Source organism: Marmota monax, unplaced genomic scaffold (genome assembly GCF_021218885.2).
Source record: "Marmota monax isolate L192 unplaced genomic scaffold, Marmota_monax_Labrador192_F-V1.1 WCK01_AAM20220418_F8-fsc00050, whole genome shotgun sequence".
Lineage (NCBI taxonomy): Eukaryota > Metazoa > Chordata > Mammalia > Rodentia > Sciuridae > Marmota > Marmota monax.
Window position 1 is genome coordinate 10,121,364 of NW_026694552.1, and position 17,363 is coordinate 10,138,726.

The window sequence follows — 17,363 nt, forward strand, 5'->3', positions numbered from 1 at the left end:
AGCCATGCAACCAGGGCCCCTCACTCTACACCAGAAGTTGCCTAGGGTTGGGAAGCCTTTGAGAAAAGAAGCCTGACAATGCCAAGATGCTAGCCATGTTCACTTAGCACAGACATCTTAGTGGAACACATATCAATAATACTTCTTCCACTTTAGCAGAAAAATGGGATTTGAAAGTCTCTGATTGGGGGGCTGGGGTTATGGCTCAGTGGTGGAGTACACATCTAGCATGTGTGAGGCACTGGGTTTCATCCTCCATACCACATAAAAATAAATAAAATAAAGGTATTGTGTCCATCTACAAATAAAAAAAATATTTAAAACATTAAAATAAGAAAAAGTCTCTGATTGGTGGCCATGGACAGCACCAAAAAGAATATTTGATTTTCAGTACATAATGGTCATGGTTAAATTACTTGATCACTAATAAATCAGAAGTCATTTTAAAAACATGTAACTTTTGGTTGGCAAGAAAAGTAACTTAAGTCATTTTGTGATTGAACCCAGGCCTGTCATGTTGACATCATTCAATTGGAAACAAGTTATTTCTAAACACATTAAAAAATTGTTGATGGACACAATGCCTTTATTTATTTAATTATTTATTTTTAATGTGGTGCGGAGAATCAAACCCAGTGCCTCACATGTGCTAGGCAAGTGCTCTACCACTGAGCCACAACCCCAGCCCCTCTAAACACATTTTTTCTGACAAAGGTCTTCTAATGTTCTTATAATGTATTAATTTTACCCATATATTTTTCCTTTATCACATTCTGGGAGGGAAGAAGTCAAGAACTTTCTTCCCCTATAATCTCTCTTTTTCTGTGACATCACTTTTCCTCACAAAGTTTTTGAGCTTGCAGTTGCATTGTCAACAGTATGTCTCAAACATAATACCTTTTGTTCTGGTCAGAACAGACCAAATGTTAAAGGAAAAGAGCAGGAAGTTGGTTGTCTCTGGTTAGGGATGGGGAAAGGAGAGCTACTTTGGGCTTCTGACCCTATTGCTACTGTCTCCTGCCTCACTTTCTCCATGTATGCTTCCAGGCAAGGAATGTGGGCTGCTGTCTTCCAGAGAAAGGTAATCTAAAGGATGATTACTACCAAATTTGGAAAATATCAGCTACCATCTCCCTATTTCCCTGAAGTCAAACACACTCCAAATTTGCAACTTGGAATGGCAAAACATTTTAAATGTAATGATGACCTTTCAATCACTTGCCATGTCTATCTGAAAGACACATGTAGCCAGACACCTCATAGTTTTAATGCAAACTTTCACCTTGTAGCAAATTTTCAGGAGCACAAAACAAGCCAGGGCTGACTCCAAGGAGGCCTTAAATGGGATTGGGGTTCAAAATTATATTTATTACTACTTGGTGTTTCTCTTTATTTTTTTAATTAATAGGGAATAAAAATCTTGAAGGTAGATGAAAAGTTACAAGTGGGGAAAGATAGCACCCAACACTTAGAAGGCTCCAGAGACACAGGGATTTCTTGCCTATCGTCAGAAAAGGGCAGCAAATGTGATCAGATGTATATGGAGGAACTTTAGCTTCAACTATGGTCACATTCATAAATTTGAGACTCCCTGGGAGCCCCAGGCATACATTTGAGAATTATGGGCAACTGACACTAACAGGGAATTACTTTGGGATTTCTTTTATACCCTGCCAAGGTTCAGTTCCAAAAAATTACCATGGAGATGTTTAACTGTTTCAGAGGCTAGGGGCTAATAATACACCTTGAATTAACTGTAGTGATAGAAGAATGGTCCAGATTGTCACTATGTTTTATTTAATTCTAATGATTCTATGATTAAGTAGACTATAGATGAACAGATAGCCTCCAGAATTCTAGAGGTTTTATGGCAAGAAATGTGTCATTGACATCAATGCCTATGAACTTGTAGTGAATACCCGTTTTTTTTTTTTTGTTTGTTTAAACTGGAACTTTGTATTCTTGCCTCTCTAGTAAGCCAATTGTGTCTCAGGCAAAATACCTAATTAATGTAGGTTTATCAAGTACTGTTAGAATAATTTCAAAACATTGCTCATTTCCTCCCGACATCCCTTTGAAATTTCTTAGTGTTATTCCTTTACTTTTCACTGGTAAAAGATTAAGCTAAAGAAAGTTTGAGTAAATTGTCTCCAGCTACCCAACAGCTGAAGGATGGAGTCATCTGGAGAACTCCACTTCTAGACTTTGTTCATCATATCATGTATCACAGTTGATATACACATTGCAAAATCACAGGATTAGAAGAGACCTTGATGATGATGTAGTTCATTTTCAAATGTTAACCCTCTTGATAATACCCCTGCCTACTAGCTATTCTACCTTTGCCCAAATATGTCCTGTGATGATATGCCATTCCATTTCTCTCCTGTGGTGTGATTATCATGTTGAAATCAGGTGGCTACATTTCCTTCTTCTTCATCATACACTATTCAATAGCCCCCGATTGTTTTCCCTAGTATGCAATTCTTTATCAAGAATGCTTTCCTGCTGGGTATGGTGGTGTAGGCCTGTAATTCCAGTGACTTGGGAGGCTGATGCAGGAGAATTACAAGTTCAAGGCCAGTATTGGCAACTTAACGAGACTCTGTCACAAAATAAAAATATTAAAAGGGCAAGGATGGAGCGTGGTGGTAAAGCTCCACAGAGCTTGGATTCTATCCCTAGTTTAAAAAAAAATGCTTTCCTGAGTAGTGATGCAGTATATATCTAGCAGTAAGGACATATTGCTTCTTCTTTATTGATTCCATCTTTTTTAGGGGGGTACTGGGGATTGAACTCAGGGGTACTCAACCACTGAACTACACCCCCAGCCCTATTTTGTATTTTATTTAGATACAGGGTCTTACTGAGTTGCTTAGTTACTTGCTTTTGTTGAAGCTGGCTTTGAACTCACCATCCTCCTGTTTCAGCCTCCTGAGCCATATTTAGGGTAGCAGCAGCATAGTAACGGTTTGGCAACCAGTAAATAGCTCTTTGTCCTATCTAGGAGCTGTACCCTCTCAAGAATGCTGGTGGGTAGTAGCCTAGATCAAGAGTCATGTAGCCACACTGGAGGTCATTGCCCTGGAAAATCAAGTGGTGCTCCTAGTTTAAAAAGAGAGGCTGCCCTTGGCCAGTGTGGGGTGGATGCCTCTGATCACTCTGGAAGTATCTGGCCACATGCTTAGAGGTAAAGTTCAGGGTTCTCTAGTTTGTGTTAGGAAAGTGAGAGGTCAGATTCTTTTTTAAAAAAAATTAGGGCTGGGGTTGTGGCTCAGTGGTAGAATGCTTCCCTCACATGTGTGAGGCACTGGGTTCAATTCTCAGCACCACATATAAATAAACAAATAAAATAAAGGTCCATCAACATTAAAAATATTTTTAAAAATATTTACTTTTTTTAGTTGTATTTGAACATAATACCATTATTTAATTTCTTTATTTTTATGTGGTGCTGAGGATCAAACCTAGGGCCTCGCATGTGCTAGGCGAGCACTCTACTGCTGAGCTACAACCCTAGCCCACAATCAGAGATCAGATTCTTAAAGAGGCCAAAAAGGAGGGTAAGGAGAGAGGGATGGAGAAGGAGATGACAGCCAGGCTAAGTAATAGATGCAGTATAATCATTATTTTTATCAATGTTATGCTTACCTTTGGCAGGAAGGGCCCTAGTGCCAACTTTTAAATACTTTGCAATCCTGGTTTTCTCTAATAAAGCCACTTAGTCTAGTCCATAATAATGCTTTCCTAGCTTGTAGTTCATTTCTTGTAAGCACAGGGTAACTCTGTACTCATCTACTTAACCTGTTGGATGCTGGGCTCAGCGCTGTAGCATGGATGAAAGAAAGGACCTCAGGATTGAAAGTTCTAGCTCACAGTTTTCTGTCAGGCTGCTTGATTGTGTTCTCCAATCTTGATGATAAAATGGGATGAAGCTGGGCACAGTGGCACATACCTGTAATCCCAGCAGCTTGGGAGGCTGAAGCAAGAGGATTGTGAGTTCAAAGCCAGCCTAAGCAACTTAGAGAGGTCCTAAGCAACTCAGTGAGACACTGTCTCTAAATAAAAAAATACAAGAAAGGGTTGGAGATGTGGCTCCGTGGTTGAATCCACCTGGGATCAATCCTTGTATAAAAAAAAATAGGGAGGGGGACCCTGGGGAATAGAAATAATCATACCAGTTTAATCATTTAGTTGACTTTAGTAATTCAGGCTTCCTCATGGGTACTTTAAATGAAAAAATAATAGGAATGTCCAAAAAAAAATGATTTCCAGTAAAGATTAGTTTAGCTTATTTGAATAGCTTCTCCAAATAAGATCTGTTATTTTCATCCAAGTAAGGCCCAGGATCCAGAGAACACTTTTTATTCTGATCAGACAAGCAATTACCCAGAAGAGCTTGCACTGGCAGCAGAATATGCAAGCCCACCTTTTCCCATTTCTGGGTTTACAAATGGATACATGCTAATTAAAAATCATGGCAGTCTCTGGTTAAAATAACAAGGGGACTTTAATGATAGAAGAAAAAATTAGGCTCCCAATAAGGAAGGAAGAAAAATGACATGAAGGTCAAGCCAGGGCTCACCACTATATACTCCCTCAGTAGTCTCAGAGGAAAGCTAGTTGGTTAGCACAAGCTGTAAATTATAATCACATCTGTATGATGAATAAATGTTTACAATCCAATGCCAGGAGCTGTTGGCTACAAACTAACTGTATTTATTCTTTAGATACAAATACATCTTGTTTTTAGAGGACATTTTAAATGTTTCTCTGCCCAGATTGAACTTGTGGCAAAGATATTATCACCTCAGTTTCATACATGGCCTTCCAACCATGTGTCTCCAGATCCCTGCCATGTGGTGAAAGACTTTTCTTTTAGGACACCGTGGAGATCAGAAATCTTGCCTTGGGTTTTATTTGGAGCAATTATCAGTTCCTTAAAAAAACAGCTATTGGATTGAAGGAAGTTTTTTGTGTCTTTAGAGTGTCTTTCTTTTCTACTAAGAGCTGAAATGAACATGAAGGATTTAAGTTAGATGCATGGAAGAAAATTTATGGTGCTAGACTCTAGAATGAGTGATCAAAGGATGTCATAGAATTCATTCTGAGTGGCTTCAAAGACACTAAAGAATCTAATGTTAATGTAGTGTAAGTAATAGTTGAAAATCAGAAGTTGTGCATCTTTGCTCTGCTATAAAAGTCACCCTATTGAGCTTGAAAAAAAATTACTTTCCTTGTCTGCACATTATTTTTTCACATCAATAAAATGGGGAGGAGATGAACTTAACAAATCTTTCCAAATCTGACATTCTATTAATTTCACTTATTCATTCATTCAGAAAACTGATGTAGGCACTAGATATTCAAAAGTCAACAAAGTAAGTCAAATAGCTTCTTGACAGAGGCAACACACACAAACACACACACACACACACACACACACACACACACACACACCCCAGGTGGTGATAATGCTATGAAGAATCCTGAAGCACAGCAAGGGGACAGGAAACAGTGGAGGTGCTTTTTTAAAAAAGGAAGATCTGGGAAGGCCTGCCTGATAAGGGACCAACGAGTAGGCATCTAAAGGACAGGAGACAGCAGGCCATGAAGCTACTTGGGTGAGGAACATGGCAGGCAAAGGCACTGGGGCTAAAAATTCCTCTAAAAGGTGAGTATGGGTGGAACAGATTGAGCAAGGGAGAGATATAGATTAGAGCAGGGAGACACCAGGGGGCCAAATCATGCAGGTCCTGTAGGCATTGGAAGGACCTCTGCAGGTGTTTGGGAAGAATTGCAATGTCTGGCTTATGTTTTAAAGGGTGATTCAGGCTGCTGGGAAAAGACTAGATTACATAGGGCCAAGAGTGAAAACAGGTAGGAGATTACTATAATTGCCTAAGTAAGAGGTAATGGTGGTTTTGGCTACATCGAGGTGATAGGGGTGGTGAGAAATGCCATATTCTAGGGTTGTCTGGGATGATTCAAGGCCTAAAGGGTTTTGTCCAGGGCATCTCCTGGTCCTTTCCAGACATCATGAATATATAATTGCTCTTCACACACCTAGAACATGGGGGAGCTTGATTTATCCTTTTTCCAAACTTCCTGAGCAATAGACAATTGAGGTTGTTGGTAGCATTAGTCTAGAAAAGACTTCCTCTCCTTGAGATCGTTAAGGTTATTGACTGTTGGAGGAGAAGACATTATGGCTGTAATAATCTTTCTGGTTAGACGGGGCTACCCGATCATCCATTTTGACACTGGCATTGGTGTACTGTCTCAGGGTCCCAAATACAATCTTTTTTTTTTTTTTGGTACTGGGGATTGAACCCAGTGTGCTTAACCACATTCTCAGCCCTTTTAATTTTTATTCTGAAATAAGGTCTTGCTAAGTTGTTCAGGTCCTCAGTAAATTGCTGAGGCTGGCTTTGAATTGAGATCCTCTTGCCTCAGCCTCCTGAGTTGCTGGGATTACAGACATGTGCCACTGTGCCCAACCCAAATACATTCTTAATCTTGATGATTATGTCTGTATGGCACCATATTAAATAGAACTTTGGAAATTATCCTCTTTATCTAGTCAATGCAGACAATTTGGAGAGTTAGACTAGACATTATAGACTTCTAACATATTTTCTCACTTTTGTACAATTTGTTTTCCTGTACAAAATGTTGTCCTGTACAATTTGACCCTTGGTATCTTTTATTTTCTGAAGTAGCGATTCTATTGCCAATGAAGTAAAAGGAAAACAATAGATGAAATGGATTTTTGCCATAGTCTTGTTGTTAGAATGCATTCCTATGCTAAAGACAACCCCTCCTCCTGTTTCTGTCTCCTTTCTACTTCCCTTGGGCTTGAGGTGTGGGCTTGTCTTGTCCTATTCTGTATTTCCAACTCAAACCATAGCTATAACAGCAGTATAACCATTCTTTCCTTTGTATCAATACTTGAGCACTAAAATGGAAACATAAAAATAAAGGACTATTGTGTGTTAATACTCTTATACTAGAAAGACGCTAAGATATTTTAAGCATTATTTAACAGTCTTGTATTTGTATGCAGAAAAGTTAAAGGACCTGGAATCCAATAAACTGTGTTCTTTGCTCTAAATTTGCTGTAAAACTGAGTAAAGCACTGTCCTTTAATAAATCAGAGTGAACAATTAAAAAATGAATAAATTGTTAGTAAGTTTAATATAAAAAGAGTTTAGACAAATAAGTAAGAAAATATGAAGACTCTAGTAGAAAAATGGATTAAAAATATGAGCAGTTTCTCACAGAAGAATAACACATGGCTTACCATATTAAAAGATTTAAATGCTGCTTATAATAAAAATTCAAATGTAAAACAATAATGAGAGCAGTTTTTTGCCTGTCAGATTGACAAAGATTTTAAAAATATTTTTTCAAACTATGATTGCAAAGATGTGAGAAACAGAGCCTGGGGTTGTGGCTCAGCAGTAGAGTGCTTGCCTAGCACATGCAAGGCACTGGGTTCGAGCCTCAAAACCACATAAAAATAAATAAATAAATAAAATAAAGTAAAAAAGATATGAGAAAGAGGCACTCTAACATAATGCTAGTTGGAAGTCAATTTAGTAATTTAGATCCAATTTTAAAAATGTATATACCCTATGATTCTATAATTCCATTACCGGGGATTTACAAATAACAATTACACAGGTGTTGACAGACATGTATACAAGGATTTTTGTTATGGTGCTGTTTATAAAAGGAAAAGAACAACAAAACAATCAACCTTGAAACCACTGGAATGCTAATTTAATACAGGACTGGTTAAATAATTATGACACATTTGTATGATACAATATTGCCATTAAAAACAATATAGATAAATGTCCCCATGAGGAAAGATAGCCATAATGTATTTTTAGAGGAAAAGAATACATTGCAGAACATTTGTTATAAAGAAAAGTCTTATGTGTATTTGTCTGAATATTCATAAAATATCTAGGAGGACTCACATAAAATGTTTGTAGTGAAGACTTCTAAGAAGTTAATTTTGAGAGTGGGAAACAGGAGATGTTCTCCTTTATGTGCTTTTATATTGTTTTAATTCTTACAATTAACATGATTTTATATAAAAAACTCCAAAATAAGCAAGTGAATGTGCATAAAGGTACTGGTGATATAGGACTCTGATACTTGAATAACTTTGCGTCTCATATCTAGAGTTAAGAAATTAGAGGGTGGAAGGAAAAAACATGTTTGCTTTGATGTGACACATCCTCATTTTGCTTGGATGGACAAAGCCCAGATTATTCTAAGTACTGGCTTTCTTGGTGGGGACTGAAGCCCTTTCCTGTGCAAGTACATTGGGAGGTGGAGAGATAATATCTGCCCAGTGGTTTGAGTGAAAACCTATTTAATGAGAAGGGGATGGATTGGAGCATCTCTGTGAGTCATTTTTAGCTTCAAAGTTCTATCCACTGTAGATAATGAAGCTGAAGGTGGCTGAAAACAGCAGATTACCATGAGCTGTCATGGAAGAGCAGAGGGGGATTTAAAAATCTTGCTCTTGAGCTTCAGAAGTGATTGTTATAGGTCATCACCTCTTTCCCGTGGGGAGAGAGAGAGAAAGTGGTAGTCTCAGAGGTGAACTGTCGCTGGGACAGGCTTCGTCTTTGTTCTCTGATTTGGCTCTTTGGAAGGTTCTTTCAGTACTTTTTTTCTTATCAGGCTTATAGCCCTCCTTCACTAATAGATAGGCAACAACAATCTTCTGAGAGTGAGGTGAAACAGGAAACCTTTCTTCAGTCAAACTCCTTCTAATCATGTGATGTTCTTTCTGCTCTACTTTTGTCTTAGAACAGAGAAGAGTTTGTGGATTGTTGCCAGAGGCAACAAAATGTCTGGGCTTATTAGCAGGTCCCTGAACCCAGGATGACCTTTGCTACGGTGGCTTTCCTTATGACTCCAGAAACATCTTGCTGATAGGAGAAGAAACTCCATTCCTTATTCTATCTTGCCTGTTGGCCTCAATATCCTATTAAGTATGGGGCTCGAGTTATTAGAGATAGTTCAGCATAATTTGTGGGGCCGTTAGCCAGCCATCTTTCTCAAACTATTGATTCTATGCCTGTAGTTTAAAATTTCCTCTATAGGAAATAAGAGGCAATTTCGGGGACAGGAACAGATACCTATGCTCCCATATGGACAGCACTTTCCTCTTATCTCTAACAGAATTTATATTGCCATTGATTGTTTATATTTTTCCTGCCTCACCTCAACAAAGTTATGCAGAAGCACTTGGTAGTCAACTGAGTATGGGATACTGAGGACAGGGTGGAGAGGAAGACAACTCCTTGGTTTAAAATCTAGACAACTGAAAGGATAATGGTGCCACTACCTGAGAGAGGATCCACTTCATGAGGAGAGTGAGGAGCATGAAATGAGGCTAGAACAAGGATTCAGATCACAGACTGCTACTATACTTCATAAGTTTGGATACCTGCAGGCCCTCTTTTTTTTATTGATACTGGGGACTGAATCCAGGAGTGCTTTACCACTGAGTCACATCCCCACATCCCAGCCCCTTTTATTTAAAGACAAGGTCTCATTAAGTTGCTGAGGCCAGCTTTGAACTCACAATCCTCCTGCCTCAGTCTCTTGAGCTTCTGAGATTATAGGTGTGCACCGCCCAGGTTCAGTAGGTCCTCTTGCTAGCTCATGTGAGCTTTTGCAAGTTTTTTTTAATTCAACTTATTCATGTCTTATAAAAATGGATAATGGTATCCTGCATGACAAGATGGTTGTGTCCAATACAATAATGCAAGTTATGTACTTAGAATGGGGACTGGCACATAGTGAATGCTCCATTAGTATTTGCTATCATTATTACTGTTAGAAATCATGAATTTTTAATATTTAAAGTACATCTAGATGGGTGTATCTAACTGAAAATTGAAAAATAAATTGTGGAACCATGAAAGATATTGTGCTACAAAGATAGAAGTGACAGAAGCTTGGGCAGCACCAGTATCTATGGGAGAAAAAGATAAGGGGTCTGACAAATAAAGCCTAAGAAGCAGTGTGGTAGGGGAAGAAGGAGGACACCTAGATAAGCATGGTAGCATGGAAGCCTTAACAACTGCTGAGCAATGAAATAAAAATGGGACACAGACAAAGCAAAGGGGCATTAAAAAACCTGGAGGTGATGGATTTGTTTATTACTCTGTGGTGCATAGGTGTATACATGTATCCAAATTCATCAAACTATCCCCATTAAATGTGTGCAATATTTTTTGCATAACAATTTTTATATCAATTCAACTGGTAAAACATGGGACCCAAACATTGGACATGTATATATGAGGTCAGAGAAGAAGATAGACAAAAGAGAAGAGGGTCAAAGACCAATATCGTCAACTCCTGACAAATATTTGCTAAAGGGCAAATATTTGCAGGGAGGGGGAGCATGGCTAAAAGCACTTATATGTTTCTATATAGTGAATTGCTTTTGAGGTTAGTTCATGGTTTCTTCCTTGCAAAGTGTTGTGCAGAAAGCTCCCTTTATGTACTTGAGATCAAGTTTAAACAACCATATTTTTTTTTCTAAGAGATGAATGAATATCACTATCTCCTAGAGGGGTGTTCTGGCTAGACAGCATGTGCATGTTTGTTCTCTCCATAAAATCTATAAATTTCTTGAGGTTACTAACATTATCTTTTAATTTTGTTGTGAGGCATACGATTAATAGTGAAAAATACTTAGAAAATCGAATAGAACTAAAATGGATTAATCATTGGCTAAAGCACTTATCATCATTGCATTGTTCTGGATAGACACAACTTGTAGCTGTTTTATTTATTTTCCACTTTGTTGTAAATGTTATCAACACATACAGGGACTGTTCTAGTTTGATATACATGCATTATTTCATTTAATTCTCACTATGACTCAACGAAGTAGACTTCATTATTATTTCTAGTTACAGATTAAACTGATATTTAGAGAGATTAAGTGAGTTGTCCAAGGAAACATATCTAATAGGAGGCTGAACCTAAACCCTACCACGGCAGGCTGCCTATAAATAGCAGGAGGAATTCTGTAATCTCTCCTCACATATTGAATGCTTAGGATTTCTAGACTAGACTCTTTAGGTCTTCTTTCTCTGCTCCAGTCACTTTCTGCAGATCCTAATGTCCCCCTCCACACTGTGCAATCTCACCCTGAGGCTAAGAGCTAGATAGAAGCAGGAGTAAATGCAGTGTCCTGTTGCTGATTTTCTATAATCTCAACACAAACACTTATCAATGTTGTTGAGATTTAATCTCAGTAGCTCATCTGTGAGACCAATTTTAATTTGGAGCCATCTGCCACAGGCAAATGAGTAATTATGGCAGAGCCCAGAGGGGCGGGCCATGGGGAGAAGGTTGGCTTAGCCTCTTTCCGCCTGCCTGCATTGACGCAAGTGACCAAGAAAGAAAATTACTTGGGTGGGCTGTTGATGCAGAGGCCAGAATCTCTACCTCCCTGTTGCTTAAATTCCTTAGATTCTAGTGAAAAAGTAAGGATGACTTTAAAGTCATGCAGCTTGCCTGGTAGCAGAAGGGAGACTATTGCCATCAAGGTCAGGCAGAAGGAGATAATCTGTGAACTGGGCCAGCTCGCTATCTAACTGCTCCCTCACATTGTACTGGTAGCACCTTGTCATGAATTCTACTTCCTGGATAGTCTTTCCACACAATGTGACAGACTAAGTCAAACTGAAGGAACAAAGCCTGAAGGAATAGTAGTCATTGACCTCTATCTAACAGTTTCAAAAACTTTTTCCCCAAAGACTTTGACATATCTTAATCTTATTTCTTCTTTACAGCAGGCAGTAGGGGTTAGGTATTATTAGCTTCACTTTACAGAATATTAAATTGAGCTATAGAAAGCTTGTGAGTTGTCCAAGGTCACCCTGTTAGTTATAAGCTGCCTAACAGCACAAACTCTAAATGAGAATCTGTTCTTCTCTTCTAGGCCAGGGATTTTCAAGTTATGCTTGCGCTTCAAGGGCCAAGGAGATATAAGATACAGTACTATGTGTGTATGTGTGTGTGAGAGAGGGGAGAGGGATGGAGGGAGGGAGGGAGAGAGAGAGAAAGAGAGAGAATGGAGAGGAATATTTGGATGCAGAAACAGAAGACACAGATGAGAACTCTGTGACAATGGAGATAGAGACTACAGTGATGGCAGTTATAAGCTAAGGAATGCCAGGTATTGCTGGCAACCACCAGAAGCTAGCAGAAAGGTGTGGAATTAATTCTCCCTCCAGAAGGAACCAACCCTACTGACATCTTCATTTCAGACTTCTGCCCCCCCGCACTGAGAGATAATATATTCATTTTGTTTAGGCCATTCACTTTATGGATATTTGTTATGAAAGCTATAGGAAATATGGAGAGGTGCATGAACCTCTTACTTAGAAATGGGTAGAGATAAGCTTATTGAATGCTGATTTAAGGCCTAAACCCCAGATTTTCATTCTGTAGGTATGCAAGGAAGCTCAGGAATCTCCATTTTTACAACTTTTCATATGCATATCAATGGATTCTGAGTTGATTTTGAGCCTGCTCATATAGTCTCCCTTGCTGACAAGAAATAGGCTGGCATTAGACCTCCTGTTGTCCATAGAGCTTGAATTCTGAGACTACTTACCCCAAGAAATCACAAATCCTCCAGGTTGCCAAAATCTACCCCTAGAGGAATAGACCATGGTGATTAGGTAGTGGGCCAAAAACGTCAGATTTCTGGAGCAACCAGAGGACCATAAAGTAACACACACACACACACACACACACACACACACACCCTCTGGTGCAGAAAATTCTACCTGCTAAGGTCTCATCATTTTTACTTTAATATTTGATCTCTATTAAAAATGCATGTCTTCATATGGTGTTGATACTTGAAAGTCATGTCAGTCATTTATGCTCTGGCTGTGATCTTCATCTGAGAGTAGTTTTGATAGGCTAGAGAGGCAGAGGAACATAAGGGGGATGGGGGAAAAAAGAGCAGAGGAGGTCTTGCCACTCGCCTGGGGCTCAAGTTCTTGCCCGGTAATGACAAGGAGAGGATTGGTTTATCTTTCCCAAAATAGGGGAGATCAGCTGTACCCAACGTCCTGGAAAGATAGGGAAGAGCCTCTGTGAAACAGGACAGTGGTTTGGATTGTATGTGTAGAAGACTTGAGTACCTTCCTGTGAGTGGACCACCCAGATGAATCCAAGGTCCTTTAGGAGGCCTGTGTTGACTCATAGCCCTGATTGCTCCCAGGTAAACAACCGTGTATCTGTCTCCCAGAAAGACAGAGCTCCAGCACTGTGGCAGCCTGTTGTTATAGTTACTGACATCTGACTTATCATAATGATTGTCAGAGCAGTGGAAGAAAATGAAATGTAGCACAGGCTGCTGGGAGGGGTTGGAGTAGGGCAGGAGAAGGGCAGGAGAAGGCTGCTGCAGAAACTTGGGAATGGACCTGATGGCTTTGTGAGTTTGTACATGCAGTATGATATCTGAGCATGGACAAAGAAAGTCTTATATTGACTGTGTGTGAAAGGGTCCTGGCAAAAGAGAGCTTGCCCTAGATAGCGTTACCCAGGTTCCATATGCCTGACTTTCCACCCTGAGTGGTTCATTCCTATTGAGTTAAAGTTCTGTCTTTGCCAAGGAGAGGCAAAGACTGCACTTGAGTGTAAGTATACCTGGTAACTTTCATCCTGACTGGCAAAACTTCATCATTTGCTAGAGCACTCAGGAATGATGGGGAAAGTGGACCCATTGAACAAGAACTTGGCCTATTTTAAAAAGTTAGCTAGTGTCAACATTGCTAGGTTCCCCCACCCCAAAACTTCCATATGTTCTCTTCTTCAAACAGCTACTAGTCTAAATGGGATTGAATATGAAAGCCAAAAAGGTCTTGTTTGTTTGTTTATTTTTGGCACCAGGGATTGAACCCATGGGTGCTTAACCATTGAGCCACATTCCCAGCCTTTTTAAATATTTCATTTAGATACAGGGTCTCACTGAGTTGCTAAGTGTCTCTCTAATCTTCTGAGGCTGGCTTTGAACTCAAGATCTTCCTGCCTCAGCCTCCCAAGTTGCTGGAATTACAGGCATGCACGACCGAGCCCAGCTCAAAGAGGTCTTGTTTAATAACAAGTCGTGTGCTTCCTAGGTAATATACTTCATGTATCCTTCATGAGGGACTCTTTCATGTCCCTCAGCAAATATTTACATATCATCAATTATCTAGTAGGCACTTGTTTCGATACTTATGGGATAAGCATGGAGACAGTTGGGCACTAAATTTCTGCCTCACATTTAGGAAACAATCTAGTTACAGAGACTAGGCATTTCTACAAGTGAGGCTGACCAGTGGTAGAAAATGGCATGAGATTGGTATATAGCGAAGGGAAGAGCCAATGGGTTGCAGGATGTTGGGGACAGAAAAGGTCATTTTGGAGCAAGGTCACTAGAAGTCTTCAAGAAAATTAACACATCAAACCACTCAACACTTAACATGTATTTGGGGAAAGGGGACACAAAAAGAGATGAGTTTTGATGGGGATGGTGAAATGGATTGAGTAGGAAACATTCACCTCTTTGTTTTGTTATTCATTCAGATCCTTCAGGCCTGTTCTTTCCAGAGGGCTCATCCATCTTGCATTCATCTGTTCTATCTCATAATTCTTAACACTGGGAATACTAAGATTTATTTAGATTTCCAGGGAAGCAGTATTGATAGTGGTTAAAGGGCAGTTCAGGAGATAGGCTGCCTGGGTTAGAATCCTGCCTCTGCCATTTATTAACTGTGATCAGAAAATTTACCTGATTATCCTGGGATTCAATTTTTCTCAATAGTAAAATGTGATGATATAATAGTGTCTACCTAATAAAATTGCTCAGAGGATTAAATGAGGTAAGTAGTGTAAGATGCTTAGTATAGTGCTGGTTGCATATTACTCATTCATTAAATAAATATTTATCAGGTGCCTGTGATGTTCCAGGCACTTTTCTAGTGATGTCATGCAGCAGTGAACAATAGAGACAAAGTCCCTACTTTCTCAGGACTGTGTTAAATGCTGATGGGGAAGGAGGGCATCTAGACCCTTTACTTAAGAAACCTTTAGTTAAGTATCTTGTTTTCTACTATCTCTACTTTGTGGAATGTATTGAGGTGTTGTATTTCTGATGATTCAGTATTTTATTTGTCCCTACTATATGCCCAATTCTATGCCCCTAAAGAAGAGAGACAGTGAAGAGACTTGTCTGACTTGGGGGGTATTTACAAAGGACTAGGGGAAGACAAGACTAAAAAAGACTATTATATGAAGGGTACTGAGTGTTAGGCTTTATGGGTTAGTTTCTCTTCTAATAAGGAATGCTATGGTATGGATGCAGTTTGTCGTCAAAGGTTTCTTTTGCTGGAGGTTTGGTCCTCAATGTGGTGATGTTAAAGTAGTAGAACCTTTAAGAGGTGCAAAATAATTAGGTTATTGGGAGCACTGATCTGGAAAGGAATGAATGCTGGTCCTGCAGAGTGAGTTAGTTATAAAAGAGCATGTTCTTATAAAGGAAAAGGCAAGTGAGCAAAACTCAGCATAGCTGAGGCCACTATATATTCTCATATTGCTCTTTTTGCCTGTGGTTGGTTCCCTTTCCATTTTTCCTACCACAATGTGATGCAGCCCAGGGGACTCTCATCAGAAGTTGAATAGATGGCACCAAAACTGTGAGTTATACATTTTGTTGTTGTTGTTTTGGTACTAGGGATTGAATCCAGAGACACTTAATCACTGAACCACATCCGCAGTCCCTTTTATTTTATGTTTTGAGAAAAGGTTTCATAAGTTGCTTAGGACCTTACTAAGTTGCTGAGGCTGGCTTTGAACCTGCATTCCTCCTGCCTCAGCCTATAGAGTCACTGGGATTACAGGCGTGTGCCACTGTGCCTGACCATACTTTTCTTTATAAATTACAAAGCTTCAGGTATTTTGTCACAGAAACAGAAAGTAGACTAAGTCAAGGATATATTATACTTGCTGAAAGATGGACAGGAATGATAGGATCATTATGAGATTTCAATACAAATAAACCAAGCTCATTTTTTTTTAGGATGGCTTGAAAGAAGGGAAAATGCAGGGAGGCCAGCTAGACATTTTTTGTTAGTCCAGGACAGTGGATCTCAAACCTTAGCATGCATCAAAATTCCCTGGAGGGCTTATTAAGTTACAGCTTGGAAAAGGCAAGTGAGCATAACTCAGCATAGCTCTAGAATACCACCCTGAGATCACTGAAGCGATTCCTGAGATAGAGTTTCCTAACTCCAGACTATCTAACCTTCCCTAGTTTCAAGGCTTTGAACTGTGTGCTGCTGTTTCTGGCCATTTCCCAGCGTGTAGGGAGTTCTCTTACCTGTTTCTCTCCGCTGGGCTTCCTGTAGCTGAGCAGAAGCTCCACAGCACCCACCACTTCCTTGCGGATGGCATAGAGTAATGCATCACCCACATACACGCTGTGGTTCAGCAGTAGCTCCATGATCTCCAGGTTCTCATTCTCAATAGCAATGAGCAGGGCACTCCGACCCAGAGGATCCATGCAGTTGATGTTGACATTGTAGTAGATCTCAGCCTCCTGTAGTGCCTGCTTCACAGTGGCATAGTCCCCCTTCTCCACAGCATTGAGGAAGGCTTTCTCCTCGGCAGAGAGCTCCGTCTCAGCCCTCACGATTTGCAGGGGGATGCGGTCTCTATATGGTGAATAATTGACCTTCTTGTAGTATAGCTGGGCCATGGTTCATAGCAATTTAGAAAGCTGAGTGAGGAGAGAGGGAAAGACCAAAAACATTCTTAGTTATCTGAAGGTCTTAGGTGACAAGTTACAGAGGGCAGCCTTGCTAAGGGGATGGAAAAATCCCAAAATGTTTTAATGACACTATCCTTTCCCTCTTGCCAAGGGGTACAGCAGAAAAAGCTCAGGCTTTAGGGTTATAAAGACCTGAACTCAAACACCCGTTCTATCACTTGTCAGCTCTGAGACCTTGGCTAAGTTACTCAAACCCTCTGTGCTTCACTTATTATTACTAAGGTTATTCATGTTAATAATATCACTGGCAGTTATCATTTAGTGACTGCTTATTGTGTGCTAGGTCCTATGTGAGAGAATAATTCTTGCCTTGTAAAGCTATTGTGAGAGTTACAGGAGGTGTACATTATCAAAGCAACTGGCACAGAGTAAACCGTCCAACATATGGTACAAATTCTTCCTTCTTTCCTTCCTTCCTTTCTGCTGCCTGAAAATACTCATAATAATACTGCTGGTTGATGATGGAAAGTTGGTTCTCATCTTT

General features: G+C 39.7%; 1 protein-coding gene across 3 annotated transcripts in view; it reads right to left on the reverse strand.

Moving 5' to 3' along the window:
* Window positions 1-17,363, reverse strand: part of Trpc5 (transient receptor potential cation channel subfamily C member 5) — a 292,903-nt gene that overhangs the window by 138,300 nt on the left and 137,240 nt on the right. For all 3 annotated transcript variants that reach the window (XM_058571660.1, XM_058571659.1, XM_046420858.2), the window contains one exon: window positions 16,430-16,828. In XM_058571660.1, the coding sequence (XP_058427643.1) occupies window positions 16,430-16,807 (378 nt within the window). In that variant the 5' untranslated portion in view covers window positions 16,808-16,828. The remainder of the gene's footprint in view (window positions 1-16,429; window positions 16,829-17,363) is intronic.